Genomic DNA, 23,657 nt, shown 5'->3' with positions numbered 1-23,657 from the left:
CGCCGTAGCACCGCATTAGCAAACCTGTATGTCAGGCGGGCACCCCGGCACCCGGTTGCTCTGCTTTAACCCTGTGATGCCTGCAGCATGCAAAGCCAGTGGGGCCACGCTCCCCTGGAGGACACCACGTGGGGTGTGCCCCCCCCCCCAAAAAAAGGAGCCTCGATGCCTTTTAGCGTTTCCCAAGGGTCTTGTGGATCAGCCTGAAGAGGTGCGTGAGCAAGCCAGAGGGTTTGAATAGGTGCCGAAGGAGCAGTGGCGAAGCTTGAAGGAGGAGGAGGTGGGACTGGGGGCTGCTGAAGGCATCGGGCGTGAAGGGGCAGGCAGGGGGTCTGCTGGATGTGCCATCGATAGGTTTCAGAGTCAACGGGTTCATCGCGTTGTTCCTCTGAGCACTTTGTACGAATCTTGCAAGTGACTCGTCACCTTTCCTGCGGGCTGGAAACCACCTTTTTAGCAAGGAGCCGAGGGTCCGTAGCATGGTTGTGACCGCTCCGTGCCCATGGCGGTTTGCCCCAGTCCTTTGCTCATGGGCCGGCACTGCGCTTTCCCCTCCACCCCCCTGGTATGTTCATAGGGAGATCGGGCCCTTCCTGCTATGGCCCCAGGTACCCATGCTCTAGCCACTGCACTCTGCTACCCTGTGTGGTCCCTGCTGTTGGAAAGGGGGAGGATGCAGCTCCCTGCGGTGCCCTCAGGGTGCTCACCCCTTCTATGGAGCTGCCCGGGGGGCAAAGCTCAGCAGCCCCAGGCCTGTGTCACACGTGACTTGGGTGGAAGGGGCAAGGGAGGGCAAGACCCAGAGCTGCAGAGATGTGTAGGCTGGCGCTGGGGTGCTGCAGGAGGTGCTTGTGCACACACACACACTTATGCATGTGCAAAGACACACACATGCACTTGCAGAGACACATATGCACACTCGGACTTACAGACATGCATCATCATGCACGCACACATGCACTCGTGCACCTGGACACTCACATGCACACTTGTGCACACTCCCATGCACACGTATGTGCATACACCCCCCCCACATTCTCTCATGCACATCTGTGTGGGCCTGATCCACACGCTGGGCTACCAGGAGGCTGCCAGCGCCATGCTCTGTGTGGTTCTGCAAGAGAGGCTCACACACACAAATGCACACATGAATGCACTCTCAAACACACATGAATGCACACACGCACATGCATGTACACAAACAGGAATTCACACATGCACAGGAATGCACATGTGCACACACATCACAAATGCACCTGTGCACCCATATGCACACACACACACGTCCACGCAGGTCCAAATGCACTCTTAGGCTCCCCATAGGTAGGCCAGACCCCTCTGTGTTTTTGCAAAGTGCCCAGCTCTGGATTTTCCTCTCCCAGGAGCATCTGGCTCAGCTCGTGTGCAGCAGGACCAACACAGCCCATTGCAAAGACCCGGGGTGGGGACCCTGTCCCAGGGGGTTGCGCTCCCGTATGGTAGAAAATACAGTCAGGGCAGTCTGAAAAGCAAGGAGAGGCTGAGTCTGCATCAGAGACACAGAGGCGCTGATCCAAGCAGATAAGGCTAAGGGAAGGATCCTGGCTCCTGTTCTGCACAGGGGGAAACTGAGGCAGGGAGACACTCAAGGGGCAGATTCTCAGCAGCAAGGGGAGCTACTCACAGTAGAGGACAGGAGAGAGCCTGGGGCAAAGCCCAGGTGCCCGAAACCCCCAAACCCATCCCTGCCCCCTCAAAGGGAAAGACCCCAAGGGAAGAGCAGGCTGGGTCCTGAGCAGAGACCTGAGAGCCAGGACCCCGTAGCTTTTCCCTGTGACCCGGATCTGAGCTCCCTTGTCCAGCGTTGCTGTCTGGGCCCATGCACCTTCCTGCCTGCTGGACCATGAGGGGAAATTTAGACCTGGTTGACCCCAGAGGCTTTGCAATGCCAGGCTCAGAGTGTGGACAGACTAGTTATACCGATATAAGAGGGCAAGAGGGTTTTAGTCTCGGACTGTTTCGTGTACCCACACCATCCCAGGCTCTGTGATAACAAGCCCCTGAGGCAACAGGGCTACCTTACTGCGGTTTAGCTTCCACTTACCATGGGATAGGAGCGGACCAATGAAACAGTCATGCCCAGTGGGTTGGCACGTGCTCAGAGGTAGTAAATCCCCTGCCCCCTTTCATCCAAAACAATAGTTTCATGTGTCCATGAAAGCTTGGTCTCTGTAACTCCTTGAAGAGGAGGTGTAAGGGAGGGTGCATCTTGGTCTGTAAGTCCCTTCCTGGGATTGCAGATGCCCCTGGAGCTCAGCCAGGCCAGAGCAGGGGCTGGGCCTGGAGCTGAGGTTGGAAATAAGGAGCGTGTTTCAGGGAATGAGCCCCTGGATCAGCTCCCCTTTCTCACACGCGTGCTCCAGTTCAGCCAGAAGCAGGTAACAACCAGGGCTTGGCTAGAAGTCAAACTAGGGCATGTCTACACATGCATTTAAGCATGCCTAAATTTAATGCGCATTATCTTAACATGCATTAAGTGGGTTTAGGCAGACAGTTACATGTGCAGGCATTAAAGCGCGTTAACGCTGTGTGTGGACTGACTTGGGACTCAAGTTGGCCCCCAGTCAGTCCACACACACAGCGTTAATGAGCTTTAATGCATTTGCATGTGTGTTAATGAGCTTTAACTATTCGCTCCTAAATTTGATACCTGCGTTTGCACATGGCCCTCTCCTGGGCTCTCTCGAGCTTCTCCACGTACTTCCTGAAGCGCGGCGTCCAGAACTGGATGCGGCGCTCCAGCCGCGGTCTCTCCGAGGCCGAGTAGAGCAGGAGGATGACATCCTTTGCCTTGCTCGAGATGCCTCGGTGCATGTGTGCCAGCGTTTGAGCTCTGCCAGCTACGGCATCGCACTGGGGGCTCACGTTCATTTTGTTGTCTGTCACGACACCCAGGTCTCGTTCAGTTGTGGTGCTGCCGAGCCTGCAAGAGTGTTGTGGATTATTTCTCCCCCGATGGAGCACTTTACACTTCTCCATATTAAATACCGTCAGGTGGAGATCCTTGCGAGCCTGTCCAGGTCAGCCTGTATTGCCAGCCTGTCTTCAACCCATAGTTTGGTGTCGTCAGCAAACTTTGCTAGTTCGCTTTTAATACCCGAATGCCAATCGTTGACGGACATGTTGAAAAGCACCGGTTGAGTACTGATCCCTGAGGGATGCTGCTGGTCACCGTGATGACTGTTTCGTCAATCAGTACTCTCCGGGTCCTACCTCGGAGCCGGTTACCTTGCCGCCGTGAAGTAGTCCAGGCCACATTTTCCTAATTTTGTCCTGAGTGTTGGTCAGCAGCCCTCTCATTTCAGTCATCAGGGGCCTATGCTTCCCTTTCTTTTTTCTCCAACTTCCTACATATCTAAAGAAGGACTTTGTGCTGTCCTTGATTCTCAGAGGGGCACAGCGTGAAGGGTGTTAACTTGTCCCAATGGTTGGGACAGCATCCAGAGGCCTGGACAGCCCTCATGCGGTCCTTCCTAACCTGCTTCCCTTCCCAGCCTCTTCAACGTCCCGTGGCAGGGAGTTGCACAGGTGAACGCCGTGCTGGATGACAGAACTGCCCAGGTTGGCTTTAAACCTGCTCGTCCATCATTCCCGTGAGCGTCCCTTGGTTGCGGCATTGAGAGAGATGGTGAATAGCAAACCCCTAGTCCCGTTCTCACCGGAGCCATGATTTTGCAGGGCTGTGAAATAAAAGAGAGACATGCCCAGGCATGGCTGCAATAGTGGACCGTTAAAACCATGAAGAAGGAGGAAGGGCCGTTAACATGCATGGAGTGGAGAGAGATTAGCAGGAATCAGAGAGCTGGATCATGAGTCAATGGACTCTCCCAGCACTGCTTGAATAGAAATGCCCCGTTCAATTAAAGAGGGGTGGCCACCCGAGCACAGGATGGAGGGTATGGGATGCTGATGCTCTCGGGACACTGTCCACGTACTGCGTTAACCTGTGGAACTCACCACCACGGGATGGATTTAGCAGTATGTTCTCCAAGACTCATAGGAAAGATGCTCTAGGCAGCAATGCATGGTGGGAATTGGGGCAGTGGGGGGTCATGCTGTTTCTGGACATCACTCATTGCTGAAAATTGTCCGTGGGAATTGATGGACTGGCAGCTTCTCCTGGAGGGTGATTCCCACTGGCTTCGTTTGCCTTCAGAGCTGTATTATCCGCACCACAGCATGCAGGGCTCCATAAACGTGCCTGAAGAGAGACCACCCAGGTCTGATTAGATAAGCAAGTGGGGAAACAGGCACAGCCAGAGGGAGAGGGAGACTCAGGAGTCCTGGGCTCCTCTGTGCTATGCTGCTGCATGCACAAGCCATGCTGCAGCCAGCTGGCGGATGGGGCATGCCAGGGGGATGCCTTAGAGGGGCCCCGTGGCCACGGGCCTGGCTGGTGCACGCTGCAGGCAGAGGCATCCATCCGTCAGGGGCTGGGAGCACGAGGCAGGCTGGAAAAAGCAGGTGCTAAACATTGCAGCCTCCTGTCTTCTTCACCCGAGGCGCGGCGAGGAGCAGACAGTAAATGTGTCATCCCCTGCGCGGGGAATGTAAACAGACTGCCAGTGCAAACCTCCAGCGCCAGGACGGAGGGGGACACAGGCCAGGCACAGCCCCGGGGCTAAGCACCATCCCCCCCTGCCCCGGGCCTGGTACCCCTGCATGTGTCCTGCCCATGGGCACGTTAGTTAGTGCTCCTTGGCCCAGCTGGATGCACTTGGGGATAACTCCCTGCATCCTCCCAGCTTTGCAAGGGGCCACCAGCAGGCACTTGCGGGCCTGGTAAATGATGGGATGGAAGCTAAAAGGCTCTGCCTGCTAATAGGGAGCAACAGATGACCTGTCTCCACTGGGGCCCTTGTCTCCCCTGCCGCAGGGAGATCCTCAGCACAGGATTTGGGGGTGGCTTTTCCTGGGCTGCAGCAGGAGCGTGCGCGAGAGCCCTCCCCAGCGCAGGGGCAGGCTGCAGGGCTGTGCTAAGCCTGGGCAGGCGGTGGATGAGGGTCTGGGCAAAGCCACTGGGCAGGGATGATTTAGGCACCACATGCCTGTTCTGCTATGGGGATGTCTATAGCGTGGTTGCCCCATCCCTGGTGTCGCTCCATATGTCAGGGGGGTTTTAAGCTGGGTGCTGGGTGCTGCTGCAGCCTAGGCTGGGGATGGAGCTGGGCTCTGCCAAACATCCTGCTAAGGTTCAACCCTGCAGGGTCCCGGCTGGAGGGTCTTGCCCCTGCGCTCAGGCTCAGACCGACGCTGCACTGGGGGCAGGAAGGGCCGGTCCTCACCCTGCCCTGTTGGCTGGAGCTTCCCCGCTCTCCTGCCCTCTCGCACCCCAGAGGTGGCTGCATGTCAGGGAGAGGGGAAGGCAGCCTCGTGGGCAGTATGCTTGGCTCTTTCATGGCACAAGAGGGGTTGGTATAATGTGGTCCTACCCATCCCTTGCACAGATGTGAGCAGGTTGCAGGGAGACCAATGTGAGCCAGGAGTGGGGAGAGGAAGGCAGCTCCCGGCTTTGCAACCCGCTTTGAGCATCTGTGCATCTCCATCGTCCGCCCCGCCCCGTAAAGGAGAGTCTGTCCGTGGGGTTGTTAACGATTGCAGGCCATATCTGGGGGTCCAGGGTGATGCCCAGCGGAGGTGCCACGTCCCTGCCCTTGCCCTGCAGCTGGCTCTGCAGTGGGATCTGGGTACAAGCAAAGCCCTGGGGCCGGGGGAGTCTGGGGAAACAGAGACCTGGCCCCAAGCAGATCACTCCACTGCCTCTCCACACCCATCTGCACTGGGGCAGTGCCCGTCACCGTGGCCTCAGGCCTGAGTCCCAGCGTCACACAGCTCGCTCCCCTCCAGCTCTCTGGGGCCGCGGTCAGGAGCTGATGCTCAGGGCTGGTGCAGGGTGATGCTGCTGCAGAAAGGAGGAAACACGTTTGCCTTGAGCCGGGGAAGAGCTCGGCCTGGCCGGCACGGCGCAGAGCAACCTGGCCGGGCTCCAGCCCAGAGAAAACTGCCAGCTTCTGCCGGCACGAATCCTCCCCTTGGCTGCTGCCCTGATTTTCCATGACACCATCGCTCCTGCGCTGCAGCCCCCCACGAGGGAGCGGGACCCAGTACCACGCAGCCGGGAAGTCGGGGTGGGGGGAGCCGGGACGGAGCCCACCGGCCTGGGCGGTGGGCACGGACCCCCTGCCAGGCACAGGGTGCGCTGGGCTGGGGCACTCCCGGGGCTGGGCTCTGCTCCTGGGGCCAGAGCGCCTGCAAAGCCCTGCCCCTGGGGACCCCGACAGATCCAGGCACCCTCCCCGTGCCCCAGTCAGTGCCGTCCCGCCCTTCTCCGGCCTTGTTGCTGGGCCCATCAGTCCGGCACAGCTGGGTGCGAGGGGATATGACTGCAGCCATGTAGGGAGTCAGTGGCGGAGCTGGACCTGGGCCCCACTCTTCCCCCTGCGCCGTGGTGAAGGGCACCCACTGCTCCCCGATGCTGCCAGCTTGCACCCCAGCCCCGGCCTTGCACCCCAGCATTAACCCTCTACCTGCCACAGAGGGAGCAAAGAGGCAGCTTGTCAGCTTGGAGCCATCCAAGGGTCCCTCCCCGCCTCGTCGCCTGCCTGCTTGGTCCATCCTGGGACACAGCTCTCCCCTCCCAAGCCAGGCCCAGGATGGGGCAGGGTAGAGATTGCTGGGGCCGGCTCCGGAGATGGCAAGAGGCTTTTGGTTGAATTATGGTTGTGGGGGTCCCTAAGCACGCAGGACCCCCATGCACCCGGGGCCGGGCTCCACGAGGCTGCGACACACTTTATGGGCACGGCAAGGCACTCGGGGTCCCCCAAGTGAAAAGGCCCGGGGCTTTCATGGGGGCTGCTGGCCCCAAAAGCATGCTGCCTCCTCGAGGGGTCCCTCTGGTCCGGCCTGGGGGCCATCTGCTCAGCTCATTGGCGTGGGGGACCATACGATGCATGGGAGGAAGAAGCGTGGGGGGTCTGCTCTTCAGCCCCTCTCCCTGCCCCAAAGCAAAGAGCACACACGGAAGCAATTGGGGAGCAGGATTAAAACTAGCACAGGGCAGGTCTGCGCCAAGCAGCTCCAGCGCTGGAGGGGCCGAGGGGAGGGTGGACAGCCGCTGGTCGGGGACTGCATTGTTTTACGTGACGGGGTGGAGGAGCAAAATGCAATGAATGAATAAACCCGGATGATCCTGTCTGGGGAGGACGTATGGAGCCCAGAGAGGTTGCATCTAGGCACCGTGGGGCAGCTGGGGTTGTTTCTGGGATGCTCCGTCTTGGCTCAGGGGAGCACCTCCTGCACGGCTCTTTTCCCCTCAGCATATCCCAGCATGCAATGCACTGTCGGAGGTAACTTCCCGTCTCTTTGCTCCAACGGGGGGGCAAAGGAACAGTGTATTTGGGTTCCCATCTGCGGGGGAGCAGAAACCCAGCCAGCCCCACTGGCTGCAAAATCAGGACCCAGGTGTCTGGCCTGACCCTTGAGGGTCATGCTCCCTCACAGTTCCCAAGGACTTCGCAGCAGGGATATGAGGATGGATTTTCCTTCCAATGGAGGCATCCCCAAAAAGTCAGGTCCTCAGTGTGCATCTGAGGTGCAAGCTCTCCCAAGGGCAGGGACCTGAGGACCCTCCATGCAGCAGGGAATGGCCTGATCCTGCAGGGTGCAGGGACGGGAGCTGGCCCTGGAAGCCGTGGGAAGGACGCCGGGAGAAGGGCTCTCTTCCAGCAGGCCAGCACGGGCCAACGCGCCCGACCCAGAGGCGCGGCCGGACCAAGGGAGCCGTGAATGCCTCGGGGCTTTCCAAGATAAATTGCAAGCACGCGCCGCTTTCATCGGGCCCCGGAGAGACCCTTCGCCTGTTCGCCTCGGCGCGGCCGGCAGCGCTGTCACGTTCCCAGGCATTTCCCAGAAGCTGGCAGGGGCCCCGGGGGATGTGCCCGGCCTCGCTGTCACAGTTCAAAGCCAGCCAGACCTTCCTGGTGCTGGCAGCAATTCCCCTGCCAGCCTATAATGCTCCCCTCCTCCCCGCACGGTGCAGGGCTGTGTTTTGGGATAGCGGCACGGCATGTCCTTCCCTGCTGGACTGTTCCCAAGGCTGATATTTGGGGGTCAGGAGAGATGATGCAGGTGGGGGGACTCTCTGGGGCTGCTGGACACCCACCTACCCACCCACCCACCCTGGGCATCTCCAGGGAATCGGCACAGCCAGCTGCTCCCTCCCTCCGGTGCCTTCATTCAGTCTCCCAGCAAAGGCTTTCTGGCCCCACGCATCTCAGGGGCTGGATCTGTGCCACAGGTGCATGGCCAGATCGAGGATTTTGATGCATCTAGGATTATGGATGCTGCAGTGCATCCTCCCATCAAACACAGCACATATTTTTCTCCAGTAAAAGCAAAACTAAAAGCTTTGCTTATATGCTAGGGGGGCTAGCGCTGTATTATTCAGGTTAAGATCAAAGCAAAAGCAGATATACCAACTGGAGCGTGCTCTCGGTTGCTAGCGTATCGAATCAAGAACACCCCGCTCGGAAACACGTGCCCCGGTTGCAACAGAGTCTGTCCATCCCGCATCGGCCTCATCAGCCATCTTCAGGCCCACGAATAAGGCAGTCGAGGAAGACAATCATCATCGACTGCAAGGGATAGCTGAAGAAAGCAGCAGCTAGAGTATATAGAGAAAGTTTTAAGAAACAGCAAACCGGGCAAAAAATAGTGGAAGGCTATTGTCTCGTTAGTCTTGCAGTCATTACGGTTATTCAGACTCGAACCAAAATCTCGCCTTCTTGAGCGTCTTGACAAAGCCTCCAAAACGTCGCTGCCGGTCATGGCTGTGCCTGAGTGAATATGACCACCCTTGAGTTAAGGTTTTTAGCTGGAGCTGCAAACAGCCTGCGGGGTTGTGAAACACAAGAGAGACGAGCCCAGGCAGGGCTAACGGACAGCAGAATTGCAGGAGAAAGGGTAGGGTGAAGAGTGGACCATCAAGGCCATTACAAAAGAAGGAGGGGGGTTAACGCCCGCAGAGTGGAGAGAGATTAGCAGGAATCCCATAGATGTGAACTCAATGGACTCCCTCAGCACTGCCTGAATAGAAATGCCGCTCCCCTTCCCAGGCAGGAGGGAGGCACAAGGATGCAAAGACAGCACCAAGTAGGGGCCGAGGGGCTGGACACCGGCCCCCCACGTTGGGCCGGAGCTGGGTGGGCAGGTGGCATCTCCCACCTGGTGCTGGCTCCTGGAAGCAGCCCAGTGTGGGCCATGCCTGCCAGGTGCTGATCGGCCCCGAGCCGGCTCCGCTTCCAGCCACAGGCGTAAGGGACAGCACCTTGTTCCCAGCCCCCCGGCCACCTCCTCCTCGGCACAGACGCTATGTGCAGAAAGCAGGAAATCAGCAGGTGCAGGGGACGCAGCCCTTGCCCCCGGGGACTTTCCTAGCAGCTCTCCCTGCCTGTTTGCCCACCTGGGGAGGTGATGGAGGGGGCAGCGGGTGAGACTGGGTCAGGAGAAGGTGCCATTGGGCCTTTTGTTCCCTGCACCCAGATCTGGATGGGGGCACAGGGTAGAGGGGAGCCTGCTGGGGTGGGGGGATTTATTTGGGCTCAAGAGAAATCAGTGACTAAGGGGAAGGCTATATGTCTGGCGAGCAGCGAGGGGGACAGGGGTCCAGATGCCTTTTAAAGAGCCAGCCCTTGGTTGCTGTGTGCCTCAGTTTCCCCACTGGGGAATGGGGATTCCCATATGTGGGGAGCTGGACCCACTGAGGTTGGCAACCCCTTGAAGGGCTGGAGAAGTGTAGCTGGAGGGGGTGAATACAGTCAGATAGATAGATAGATAGATAGATAGATAGATAGATAGATAGATAGATAGATAGATAGATAGATAGATAGATAGATAGATAAAGCTGGCATGTCTGCACCGTGCTGCAGCCCCTGCACGGTGGATGCGCTCTCCGCTCCGGCTGGAAATAAGCAGGGAGGAGAATGAACCATTGGACTGTTACCAACCAGCGTCAGGTCAGCTCCAAGTCCTTGACCCAGCCTGGATGCTTGGTGCTAAAAGGCCTGATCTAACTCGGCCCTGATTTTAGATCTGGGCACTGGGGTCTTGCCTGGCTTCTGCAGGGTGCCCGCCTTTGCTGTGAGAGCCAGACAGGGAAGGGAGAGGGGAGGTGGCAAGATGGGTAAGTGCGTAAGAAGTAAGAAGACTGGGGGTCTTCAAGAGGAGGTTAGATGAGTATCTAGCTGGGGTCATCTAGACCCAGCACTCTTTCCTGCTTATGCAGGGGGTCGGACTCAATGATCTATTGAGGTCCCTTCCGACCCTAACATCTATGAATCTATGAATCTATGCCCAGGAGCCCCGGGGGTACGGGATTGCTCCACGGGGAAGCTCCCAGCTGCTGTGTGTCCGCATTCAGGCCCATCGGCGCACCCCACCAAGCAGTGATGGGGACAGGGGTCAAGGTGCTCTGTGGGGCTGAGCATAGACACCAGTGGCTTCCTGCACCCTTGCTCTGCCAAGTCCTGCAGGCACGGCCTATCCGTTTACATACCAGCCAGCTCCTGCCATCAATAACCGGCGCAAGGGGTCAGGGCCTGGTTCTGGGGAGCCGGCAGGCAGAGTCTGGGGAGCCGACTGCTTCAGAGCAGGGAAATAATACAATAATAATCAAATAAAAGCAGCCTTGGAGTGAAACCAGTGCATAGGCACCGATGGGCAGAGAAACAGCCTCGGCTGCGGCGCGGGTGAGAATAGGATCCCAGGAGCCGTCCATCCTCCTGCTCCCAGGCACACGCCGACCCACTTTTAAGGTCAAGAAGACATATACTCCCTGGTGCAATGTGGCCCCGTGGGCTGCGTCAGAGCTACTTGGTCCCAAACTGTTCTCCAGCACAGGGCTGGGAGTCAGGACTCCTGGGTTTCAGCCCCGGAGCGGTGCACAGCTAGACGGGACCTCGGGCTCGCTAACCCTCACAGGGGCTTGGACTAGATGATCTCTGACGGTCTCATCCAGCCTGACTTTTCTATGATTTCTATGAGCCCATTATGCTCCACAGCATACCGTCAGCCCTGCTACTGACTGCCCCCGTGGCCTTGGTCATGTCCCCTGAGGGCTGGCTGGAAATTTTCCCATGGAAATAATTGTTTTGTTTTTTTTTTCCCAGCCAGGAATATATTTTGCAACAAAAATGGAAAAATGGGTCCCAATGTGTTTGACATTTGCAAGGATCCCCTTGCTCTACCTGTGGCAGGTTCGGGTGTGATTTCTTTTCTTGTGTCAGGACTGATGGTAGTTTTTATTAAGCAGATCATAGCTGTTCTCAGTGGGGGCAGGTGACAGGACAAGCTGTGCTGTGGATTTGGGAGTATCTGAAGCCGCAGGCTGAAGTATCTGGAGCTTGCTCATGGTAGCACTTTACAGACTTGAATGATTGGGCTCTGCTCAGTCAAAATTTGGAACTTATTTTTTAACTAAATTAAAAAAATAAACTAATCATGCCTTGGGTGAGTAGTCAGACCAGTCGTTTATGTGGGGAGACCCTTTTTCTTGGGGCAGGGTGGTGCATCCAGCCCTCCTTGTCCTTTGCTTTCTTCCAGCCAGTTCCTGTGAAAGGAAGCAACACTTGCCTTCTTATTTCAGCCAGAAAAACTCCAAATTTTTTAGGCTGACACTCAGGCATCTGCAAGAGCCGGATACAAGGGATCTGGACGGTGAAGAGAAGGGGGAATGTCCCGCTGGTTTCCCAGCCAGGCAGGCGTCTCTGCTCAGCCCCTTAGCAACTCTCTGGCTCTGCTGTACCCCAAGGAAAATCCAATAATGACTCTATTCATGTCCAAAATGAAACGCTTCCCTTTCCTTGATTGCTCTGAGAAAGAGAATTGCTCCCCGCAGCTGGAAAGAGGAAGATAAGGGATGTGTCTGGGCTGGTTTGCACAGGGCTGATCCTGCCTCATGCAGGGGTCGGATTAGACGTGACCTCCGCAGGTCCCTGCCAGCCCCATTTCTCTAGGATTTCTATGATTTCTGTGATTCTGGATGTGTCCGGGCTGGTTTGCTGGGGTCTGATCCTGCCTCAGGCAGGGGTTGGACTAGACATGACCTCTGGAGCTGCCTGCCAGCCCTCTGAGTCTGTGACTAGCCAGTGTCTGATGTGCCCATAGCTGTCTACCTGATGGGACCCCACCAGGCTAAGCCTTTTCACACTGATTCCCCACTTTTAATTCAAACTCAGAAGCCAGGGGAGTGTTTTGGGGTGGGAGAAATGGCCAAATTTGGATGCAAAAAAACCAAACAAGTGGTATTTAAATAACGTGACCAACTTCATGGAGTCGTGTGATGGAGCTGCAGGTCACTCTGCAAACACACACCCATGGGGGACGTCTGTGGTAGCAGGGCGCTACCGAGCATTTGTGGGAAGGGGCAGAGACCCCCCCAGAGCTGTGCGAGGGCCAGGTGGACGTGTGTATATACTGACTTCATCAAGGGGCTGTCTGATCCAGATCTGGGGGATAGCCCCCCAAATTCAGAGGCATGTCTGGAGCCGGAGATCAGGGGCAGCTGCAAAAGGCAGACCCACATCTGGGTCCAGCGAGGCTAGCAGACCTGGTGATGGTAGCTAAGAGTGTGGACAGTGCCAGAGCGCTTGACCCTGCTTCAGGTCAAGTATTGTGGTGCCCAGGGGTGTCTAACAGCCCTGATGATATCCCGGCCAGTGGATGCTCGACCACTGACTGCAAAAAAGGGTCTGCAATCACTGCGTGTTAATGACACACCCCAGAGACAGCCGCATTATCCATAGATCTCGATGCTGCCCAGCCGCCGTGGCTCTCATTGCTTTGCAAACACACCGAGGTGGGGTTTATGGCCTTCTCCTCTTCGCTCCCCAGAGGTCAGGTTATCCTCTTAGCCTGCGCAGCCGTCTGTAATTACTCTGTGCCAGCAGGACCAGGATGCTGCCACCAGCTGCCAGTGAAGCAGCTCAGATGATGAACCTTTTGCAATCATCCAGGCTGCGATGGCCACTGCACCTCTGTGCCTTCTCTCCACGCCTGCCTTGGCTGCTCTGATTATAAAGGCCTCGCAATGGGGATGGAGCCTGGCCGGGTGTAAGGACCATGCACAGAGCAAGGAGGCTCTGAACTCAGCTGGGGTGTCTGGGGCCACGGGGCTGATGGGCTGTGCTGGCTTCAACCCCGCAGGGTCCTGGCTAGATGGTTTTGGCCCTCCGCTCAGGGCCAAATCCATGCTATATTTGGGGTCAGGAAGGATTATTTGCTACCTCCTAGTCCGATTGGTCCAGACAGCACCCTCCACCTTTGGCATTATCTGTTTCTCGGGGCTTCAAGCAGGCTGGGTGGGTCAGGATCTGCCCTCCCCTCCGTCTGTCGGTGCCAAGCCCCGAGGCCTGTCTGGACGCTGCAAACACTAGTCGTCTTAGCACAGGTCGAGAGGGGTGAAGATCCAGGGGCTGCATTACCGTATTTTCTCACTTATAACAGGCATCTTTCCTTGCTAACTCAGCCTGCCAATATTGGGGTGTGTGCACTTAGCAATGAAGCAGATCTTTTGCCCAAGATACTGCTCCTCGGTGCAGCAGCTCGGGTATTACTCTCCAGAGAGCTGAGGGAATCGATAGCCTGGTAGCACTGGTCCAGAGAAAGGCAACAAAGGGGATGAGTGGCATGGAGGGGCTCCCACGTGCGGAGAGACTAATGAGGCCAGGCCCGTTTGGATTAGAAAAGAGACCCTTGGGGGTCAGGAGAAGTGTTTACAACATACTACACGGTGAACAAAAAGTCAGTAGGGATTTATTAGCAATTGTCTCTCTCCAGACAAGAATGAGGGGTCACACCATGAAACAAGGAGGGCTGAAGTTTAAAACTAATGCTAGGAAGATCTTTTCCACCCAGCGTGTCATTAAAGTCGGGGCTTATTGCTGCCAGATGTGCTGGGAGCCGAGAGTTCAGCCAGATGCAAACTGGATGCGGGCTTGGAGGAAAGGGGCATCGGTCGCTATTGAGCAGAGAGCGAGGGGTGCGGCCTCTGCATCCCACCTCATATGCTGGAGGCTGCAAGTGGGTGAGGATTAGGAGGGCAAAACCCTGCTCAGACCCAGCTCCCTCTTCCTTCCAGCCTCTGCTCTTTGCTCCTGGGCAGGACGGACTTGGGGTCTCCTAATGCAGGGGAAGCTGCCCATCGCTGTCCCCATACGGGCTGCCCTTTGCTGGGGATGGGCCTGGCTCTGCAGCGAGCCCAAGGAGGGGAGGCAGGGGGACGCGAGGTGCCTGGAGGGGACTAACCGCACCGGCGCTGTGTCTCTGCCCCGCAGGGTACGGCCATGCGGCTCCCAGCACCGACGGCGGGAAGGTCTTCTGCATGTTTTACGCCCTGCTGGGGATCCCGCTCACCCTGGTCATGTTCCAGAGCTTGGGCGAGAGGATCAACACCTTCGTCAAGTACCTGCTGCACCGCATGAAGAAGTGCCTGGGCATGCGGCGGGCCGAGGTGTCCATGGCCAACATGGTGACCATCGGCTTCTTCTCCTGCATCAGCACCTTGTGCATCGGGGCCGCCGCCTTCTCCTACTACGAGCACTGGAGCTTCTTCCACGCCTACTACTACTGCTTCATCACGCTCACCACCATCGGCTTCGGGGACTACGTGGCGCTGCAGAAGGACGGGGCGCTGCAGACCAAGCCGCAGTACGTGGCTTTCAGCTTCGTCTACATCCTCACGGGGCTCACGGTCATCGGGGCCTTCCTCAACCTGGTCGTGCTGCGCTTCATGACCATGAACGCCGAGGACGAGAAGCGGGACGCGGAGCACCGGGCTCTGCTCACCCGCAACGGCCAGGCCAGCAGCGTCCACACCACGGACACGGCCTCCTCCACGCCGGCGGCGGGCGGGGGCGGCGGGGGCGGCTTCCGCAACGTCTACGCCGAGGTGCTGCATTTCCAGTCCATGTGCTCTTGCCTGTGGTACAAGAGCCGGGAGAAGCTGCAGTACTCCATCCCCATGATCATCCCCCGGGACCTGTCCACCTCGGACACGTGCGTGGAGCAGAGCCGCGCCTCGCCCGGCCGCTACCCCGACACCGCCTCCAACCGCTGCTTCTGCAACGCCCAGCGCTCGGCCATCAGCTCCGTCTCCACGGGCCTCCACAGCCTCGCGGCCTTCCCGGGACTCATGAAGCGCCGCAGCTCCGTGTAACCGTGCCCGGGCCCAGGGACCCTACCCCGGAGGAAAACGTGTCCAAGACCAGTGCCCTCCGGGGTGAGGCGAAGCTGGGGGACTCCCCGCCGATTTATCCGGTGCCGACAGAGGCAGGAATACATCGATGCCGGCGGCCAAGCAGACCACGTGCTGTTGCGTGTGCAAATGGACATGCACGTGCAGGGACACACGGAGCTGCGTGCACTGGTTCTTTGCACGGGGGGGAGGATCTCTCTTGCTCCAGTTGCAGCCACTCCACAAAATGTGAAGCAGGCTCCGCGTGCGCCCGCGTCTCTCCAGCCATACCTCCGCCGCGGCGTCTTCTCTGAATGCCGCCAGGGATGTACACGGGTCCTGCCAGGTGGCACATGGCCCTTTCCCTGCCCACCCCGGCCGGGACGGTCCCCATCCCCCCACGCCCATAGGGAGCCCCCTCACCCTCCATGCAAGAGGTCATTGCACACTCTCAGAGTAGATGGGCGGCTGTGACAGAGTGCTGCACGAGTGTGTGTGTGCATCCGTGTGTGTGTGCACACACATGCGTGCAAGAGGCTGTGCATGCCCCTCCTGGCTGCACATGCAGCTCAGCCCGCTGCAGATACAAGGCACTGGAGCAATCTCCCCGCTCTCTGCAACCACACACCTCAGTCCCATCCCCTGTGAGTCCTCGGCCCACGAGGCAAAGCTGGACGGGACGCGTGCCATTGGCATGGGGCTGGCAGACAGGCAGGGAGAGGGGCTTCCCGCTTCCCATAGCGAGACATCTCCTCCCCAGGGAGCGAGTCCTGCCTCCACGCGGGCTCTACCTCTGCTGAGCATCACTGAGCCTAGCAGCCCCGGCTCATCCGCCTGGCATCCCCCCCTACCCATGCCGTCCCCCTGGGCTTGTGGCACTAGCATCAGCAAAAGCAGGGAGAAAATAGTAGGTCTCAGGGCCGCAGAGCCAGCCCGGCTAAGAGCCGTGCATGCATCACCGGGCGAATCAGGCTAAGAGGGGCTTAGGCAGGAGCTTTTTATATTCCTGCTCACGTGACCCTGCCGCGCGCCGCAGACGACAGGCCGGGAGTCACGTAGCCAGCTGCAAAGGTCTGGCTGGGAACGGGGGGCTGGACAAAAGGGCTGGTGGGGGGGCTTTTTAATTGCATCCTGTCTACCCAAGGAGCTGCCCTGCAAGAGACGTGAGAGAGGGGAGACCCGGGACAGCGAGGACACAGATCCCCGGGGGGCTTGGCATGGTACCCACCCTGCCCGCCTCCATGCACGTAGGGGTGAGGCTGCCTCCAGGGTCTGGTTTAAGAGGCGGAGGGTGGGTTTGAAGGCAGGGGTCGTTGCCAATGGTCTTCTCTGGGCACAGATGGGAAGAGCTGTGGGGGCAGTTTCCGGCACGGGGGTATCGGATGTGCCCGTTGCACCAAGCTGGTCCCAGGCAGCCTGTCTGCTGGGCTGGGGAAGGATCGGGGAGTCAAAATGCTTTGTCTGGGCTTTTCCAGGGCTGTAGTCAGGCGTGGGGATGCCCACAGCCAGTCAGACCCCACTCTGAGCCAGGCTTAGAGGCATCCCAAAACCAGACCTCCTTTCCCCAGGGGTGTCTTTCCTTGCACTTGAGCCTACAAGCACTTTGGAAACATCCCCAGCCCCTCACAGGCACCTGGACAGGCGGTGGTCCCGTCCGACAGGATGGGAGAGCCAAGCTCCTCCACCGCCCTCAGCCCATAGCACGGGTCCGAGGCTGGCACTGAGGCTGGGTGCCCCCTGCCCAATTTCATCTGGCAACTACCTCTCATGCCTCCATCAGGGCAGGATGATGCCCAGGTCCCAGCTCCATTTGCTCTTGCTCTGCCAAGCCCCCCAGGGTCTCCTGGAAGCAGCCTCTTGCCCCAGAGAAGAGGATCTCGCCCCCCAAAACCACCCTGCAGAGCACCCCAGTGGGGAGGGCAAGCTCCAAGGAAGCACCGTTTGCAGACAGTCCCCATGCGCTGAGTTTTTCCAGCAAGATGGTAGGATCATAGGCTGGTAGGGGAACCCTGAAGAGATCATATCTAATCCAACCTGGATTAGCCCTGCCCATCCCAGCGTCCGTCTGTCCTGCTCTTTTGCATTTCCAAGGGGGCAGATTCCCCTTTCTCTGGGCACCCTGAACCACCCGCAGACTCAGAAAGTCCCTCGATTCCCTGTGCTGCGATTGAAACCCATTGCTCCCAGCCCTGTCCCCTCCAGCCCATCTCCATCTCCCCTCTAACCACCCTTCAGGTATCTAAAGACTGTTAGCAACCCCCTAGCCCCCAAAGTCAAACTAAATAGCCCTGGTTCTTGTAGCCTTTCCCCATCAGTCATGCCTCCTGGGGCCCTCGATCCATTTAATGCCCCGTGAGGGGACTCTTCCCAACCCGTCCACGTCCTTCTTGCAGTGCAGGGCCCAAAATGGGACACGGGGCTCCTCCGCAGTGCCGAATAGAGGGGAAGAAGCACTGCCTTTGGTTTGCAAGTGATGCTCCTGTTTGTGCCACCCAGGAGTCTGTGGGCTTGGCTTGCAAGGAGAGCGCACGGCCGGCTGCAAGCAACCCGTTCTTCCAGCTCAGCTCAGGGAGCATCCCCTGGAGATCCAGTCCAGGACGTAGCAGGAGAAACCAGGTCTGATGTTAGAGGCTTCCCGCCAGGCCCGCATCTCATTGCCCGTGCCCTGGCATCTCACAAGGCGGGACGCCCAAACCCTAGTGCATTGGGAGATTACGGGAGAGAGAAACCTGCCAGGCATTGCCGTATTTAATACATGCCTGCCTCCAGATTGCCCGCTGCTGTATCCCTCACGGCTGCGGGGCCGCGGATAGGATGGCAAGTCTCACTGGTTGTCAGGCCCTGGCAGCTCTAGAATAGAAAACAAGTCTGCGCGGCCCCTCCGGGCGCTAGCATACACGCTGCGGTCCGCCAAGTGACCCCACCGCTACCCAGGAGAGCAAAACAAGGCAGACACAAAGCAGGACCCGTATCAGGTTTCCTGGCACTGGGGCGGAGGCATGAGCCAGGCACCTTGCTTCAGGATGCAAGGCAGAGGTCTGTGGCTGGGGGAGCCGCGGCGTTCACAGGGGTGGTGGGAGGAGGGATGCATTCAACCAGCCAAACTGCAGCCCGAGCTGGATCTGGGTCCAAAGCTTGGGGTTTGAGTGGTTCTTGTCGGGGGGAGAAGGGCAGCCAGCGCCCCTGGCTGGCAGGCAGCTAAACACACTTGTCTACCAGGCCAGCTCCATGCTCCAGGCTGCGAGGGAAGCTGCAATCTCAAGGGAGAGGGCATAGCGGAGGGCAACCCTTGCCCATTACCCAGCTGATTTATGGAGGCGGATGGGATGGGGAAAAGGCCAGCCACCCTTTGGTTGCAAGAGGGAAATCTGCCTCGGGGATGCAAAGGAGGGTGGGAAAGGCCCGGACACAGCATTTCACCCCAAATCACCATGGCCCGTGGGCAGCAGAGGAAAGGAGCTGGGCCTGGAGCTCCAGCACTGCCCCACAGCAGTCCAGGCTGCTATTTGCAGAGCTAAAGTTGCTCCCCATTCCCGCCCGCCCTCCTAGCCCCTTCCCCCTCCAACCCTGGGCCCCAGAAAGCCTCCCTCCACAGATGTGCACACGTGTGCGGTCAGGACTAAAAGCACTGGGAGCACTCTTCCTGGCGGAGCACACACTGGGGGTGCGACAACCGTCCTGGGTGCCCCCGCACAGCTTTCCCAGGATCCCTGCCGCCGTGCCGGGGGCGGCTGCACTGAGCCGTGATTTTTATCCCCTCTCCCCCACGACACGGAGCAGCCCGAGGATGCAGCACCCCCACTGCTGTGCAACCCCACGTCCCCCCTCTCCCCGAGAGACGCCCGCGTTTCGAATACTTGACGACCTGTACATACAGTTAGATGCAGGAAGAGGATATTTATTACCCAGCAGGACGCTGTCTTCATCCTATCTATACAACTCTATCGGTCTCGAAGGCCAAGGCGCGTTGGCCTGGAGGGTGTGGTGGGGTGGGATGGGTGGGGGGGAGCCGATGACCCTGGGAAATTTTGCTCTCAGCATCTCTCATCCTTAAGACACCGAGGGGAGGAAAGGACCCAGTCCCCTCAGACCAAGGTTACCTATTTCTCATGCCAAAATCTATTTGTACTGCTGATTTACTTTCAGTCTAGAGAGAAATAAAGTCCAGTTCAGAGCTCCGCGCTTCCTCCTCGCCTTGAATCCACCCCTTTGGCTCAGCTGCAGGGGGGAAACTGAGGCAGGGGTGGCAGGACAGGGCCAAGAGAACTGGAGGAGAACAAAAGAGATGGGGCTGAGGCAGACTGATGGAGAGAGGAGGAGGGGTGAAGCCCAAGGGGAAAGCCGCAGCTCTGGGTTATTCCATGCTGAAAGCAGCCAACAAAGAGCAAAGCCCTCGAAGCAAATTGCACCCATTGCCCAGGGGCCACGTCCATGCTAGGGGCAAATGTGGGGGAACCACATGATAGCGATCACCAGGTGCAATAAAACATGGGCATCCAGGCAATGAGAAGAACCAGCCCACCAACCCTGTGTGTGGAGCAGGAGGCAACCTCTTCCAGGCCTTTTGTCTGTCTCTGAGCAACTAGCTACTTAACCGAGGGGTCATCTTCCACCAGCTACCCCCTTCCTCAGTCTCTGTAGTTAGGGAGCAGCTTTAAATTACAACTGCTGCCACAAGCAGCCTCAGAGGGAAGAGCACAGCCTGGGATCAGACAGGCAAAGGCCTCGCCAGCAGGTACCGGGGCATGGAGGACTTGGCAGGTCACCTTGCCCTCCACTCCCACCTCCCTTGTTTATTATAGCCCAGTGCAGGGACATCATCTTCTGCACCTCCACGGCCAAGCACCTCATCCTCCCCCAAAATGGCTCAGGGTGTTGGTGTCCAAGAGGTAGGACAGCAGGATGGCGTGACTTGACCCTGGGCACACAGGGAGTCAGTGGCAGAGGAGGGAGTTGAAGCCCTGAAGCCATTTCTCTCCAGCCAGATCCAGACAGGGGGGCCTGGGCCTGACTGCCATACGAGACAGAAGTGGGCCAGAGCCTGCTGCCCGAGGCACTGCACCGCATGGATGCAGATGCTGCCCGCCGTGTCCTGGCCACGGTTCAGGGCAGGTATCGGTGGACCTCACAGTGCAAGCAAGCAAGAGCTCTCACCACACGCTGTGCCCCAGGGATGCACGCGGGAAGATGGCCATCTGGCCTGCACGGGGTCGTCTGCTTTGGGTCTCTTGCTTCAGTTTGCAGTGGTCTCACCCGAAAACCCCCTCTCTTCGTTCCTCCCCAGTGTTATATACCTTTTCCATTGTGTACTTAATTGGTGCTAATTCACTGCTGATCCAGTCCAACGTACTTTGTCCAGCCAATGGGGGTACTATCCACGTGCGTTGCCTGCACCAGGCGTCTGGTAGGATGCGTGATAAATAATATCACTCAAATCTTTCCATCCTTAATTGGGACTTTTAGGGACCAGGACAGGTTCATCCATGCAGCTGCACTCTTATCTTTTGTATACAAGGGAAATGGGCCTGCTTCTCTCCTCAAGTATGAAACCATGCAACTATGAAGGTTCATTAGATACTCCCTACTCCCCTGCTCCACCCAGAAAACCCCCCAAAACAACAACCCATCTCTGTCTCTGGAACGTGCAAGCACTGCCTTGTTGCAAAGCAGCTCCCCCGTTAGGCCAGGAGAGCCTGATTTTGCTTTCTAGCACGCTCGTTAGCCACAATTATATGGAGTGCATTGAATAATAAGCAATTAGCACTTAAAATTTAAAATTTCAACCATTGCACAGGACCAACACACCCATGAACACAGTCCATACAGGGCCTTCCCCTCTAGCCATGGGGCCAGCTCAGGACACGTGACTAGGATGCCCAGTGCACAGAAAGCCCAGTCAGTCGCATCCCCCGTCTCCCCCCACACCCTACACCCTTCCATGGCTGTGGACAGATGCTAACCGGAGTAGCCACCACAGGCCACTGTGGGTCCAACAGGCCACCCTAAAAGCCCCTCCAGCACCCGCTCCACTGCCCCACAACCACCACAGGACCCTCGCATGATCCTCGAGGGAGACCATGGGGAGACAGAGCCTGCTGGGGCCAAAGCCCCACGTCTCTACCTAAGCAGTGCCTCTTCGTGGCTAGAGCATGGATGCTGCATGACCTGTGGAAGAGGTCAGGCTTTCCCCTCCTAGGACCCTAAACATAGCTCCAGCTTAGGATCATAGAAATCCTAAAGAAGTGGGGCTGCCAGGGAGCTCCAGAGGTCCCATTTGGTCCCACCCCTGCCTGAGGCAGGGTCAGCCCTGTGCAAAGCAGCCCACACAAACCCAGGACTATGCCTGCCTTCCTACCACCCCAAAGCCCCGGGATGAGCTACACCCAACAGCTCTGTGATTCACGCCCCAGCCTCTGCTGCGGGGGCAAACCAGTCACAGCATCCAACTGGATCCAGATGTGCATTCACCCAGTGGAGGTGACAAGCTCCCCATGGCCTGGCCTGGATCCCAGGCAATTGCCCCCGTCAATCTGAGTTATCAAAACACCTGGACACGAGGTGACACGACATGGAAGAAGAGATGGAGGGGGGAGACTTGGATGGGAAGGCCTCAAGGGAGTTGCAGCCAGGAGGAGCAAGGCAACAGGAGAAGCCTGTGAGGAGGAGGAGAAGAGGAAGGCACGTGCAAGCCCATTGCTGCCCAGGGAAGGTGAACGAACGTGGGAGAGGCAGAGGAGGTGGAGAGGATCGAGTGTCCACCCCGCAGCTGCATTTGTGACCGGCGAGAGGACGTGCTTTATTGGCAACGGGAGCACAAGCCGGGCAAGGAAGCAGCAGCCGGAGAAACGAGGTGCGTCCGAGCGAGAAGGGCCTGGCAAAATCCACCTGGAGGATCTAGGATGCTCGCCTGACTCATCTTTTCGGACACGAGGCCACAAAAACAGCCATTCACTGGGGCAGACGGTAGGTCCATCTTGCCCCATCTCCCGTGTCTCGCCCTGATCCCACGCGCCACCGGGGACCCCAGCCAGCAGCTCCTCCACGGAGCCGTCACCACGGGCATGCACCTGGCGTGGTACAGGGGCCGCTTGGCTTCCACCAGACCCACTGGCAACAAGCCTCTCAATTTAGTGACAACCTGGGTGGAAAAAAAATACTGCCTGATGTTGGTTTTTAAGCTACAACTTGCTACTAGAAGTCTAATAAAAGCTTTCGTATTTACCCAAAGAACTGTGCCTGCCTATGTCCTTACACCAATGCGGCTGCCACCAACACCAACTTACTACTAGTTCTCCTGCGACCCCTGGTCCTTGCCTGGTGAGATGATCTCTGAGCACAGGGTGGTCCCAGAGCACAGGGCAAAAACCAAAACGATAGCTGTCTTAAATTGGGGAAAGGAGGCTGGGATGATATAGTTGGTCCTGCTTGGAGCAGGGGTTGGACTAGATGCGGCCTCCTGAGCTCCCTTCCACCTGAATTTCCTATGAATTGAGTCTATGGTCAGGCCAGCTTGGCTAGGCTCTGAAGTCAGTGACTAACTAATCAGGATAACGAGGGGATAAGAAGTAGCCAGGTGGCTTTGTCCAGAGCCGATCACATCAAGCTAATCTGCCTCTATGGCTTTGCGGAGGGAAAGGAGCTTGCTGGTGCAGAGATGGCAGAGATTCAGGGCAGCTTGATTTCAGCCTGGCTTCGGACCCGGTCCTGCATAATGTTCTTATGAGCTAACGAGGGTGGAAGCACAATAGGCGGAGGGAGGAAAAACTGGTTTCCAGGGTACGCTGTCTTATTCCCATGACAGACCAGATGAGGTCTCCCACCCCGTCTGTCCTGGGATCTTACATCTGCATCTCCAAAAATGTAATGTCTCTCATCCAATGCACCAAATGCCTTGATGGAAATTATATAGGAGAGACCAAACAACAACTGCATGCCAGAATGAATACACACTGGAAATCCATCAAAGACAAAAATACCCAACTATCTGTGGGGAAAAGGAATCAGGACTCGTGGTAGATTTTTGCAAAACAAAACCCCTTTAATTGCAAGCTTTCGGGCACAAGCACCCTTCATCAGGCACAGGAGGAAAGGTTGTAAAACCTCTCCTGGGTAGGACTTTTGCAATCTTTTCTCCCATGCCTGAAGAAGGGTGTCGGTACCCAAAAGCTTGCAAAGAACAATTTTTCCAACTATTTAGTTGGTCTAATAAAATATATCACATTTGCGCAAAGAACCCCATCTGCCTGGTGCTGTTCAATGCTTTGCAGGATGCATGATGGAGCAGAGGGGCCTTGCTAGCTTCTCCAGGGGGGAAAACAGTCTCAGGGCAAAGCCTTTGCATCCAGGCCTAATACAAAAGGACAATCCTGCTGTCCCACTTCAAGTACCT

General features: G+C 57.6%; 1 protein-coding gene across 1 annotated transcript in view; it reads left to right on the top strand.

The window, feature by feature from the left end:
* KCNK3 (potassium two pore domain channel subfamily K member 3) overlaps positions 1–19,444 on the top strand; it is a 32,357-nt gene extending 12,913 nt beyond the window's left edge. The window contains exon 2 of the mRNA XM_014602948.3: positions 14,370–19,444. Within this exon, the coding sequence (XP_014458434.1) occupies positions 14,370–15,250 (881 nt within the window). The 3' untranslated portion in view covers positions 15,251–19,444. The remainder of the gene's footprint in view (positions 1–14,369) is intronic.
* Positions 19,445–23,657: the final 4,213 nt, after the last annotated feature.

The sequence above is a fragment of the Alligator mississippiensis genome, chromosome 1, assembly GCF_030867095.1.
Source record: "Alligator mississippiensis isolate rAllMis1 chromosome 1, rAllMis1, whole genome shotgun sequence".
NCBI lineage: Eukaryota > Metazoa > Chordata > Crocodylia > Alligatoridae > Alligator > Alligator mississippiensis.
Note: the sequence above shows the minus strand (reverse complement) of the source record. Positions and strands in the feature narration are given on the sequence as shown.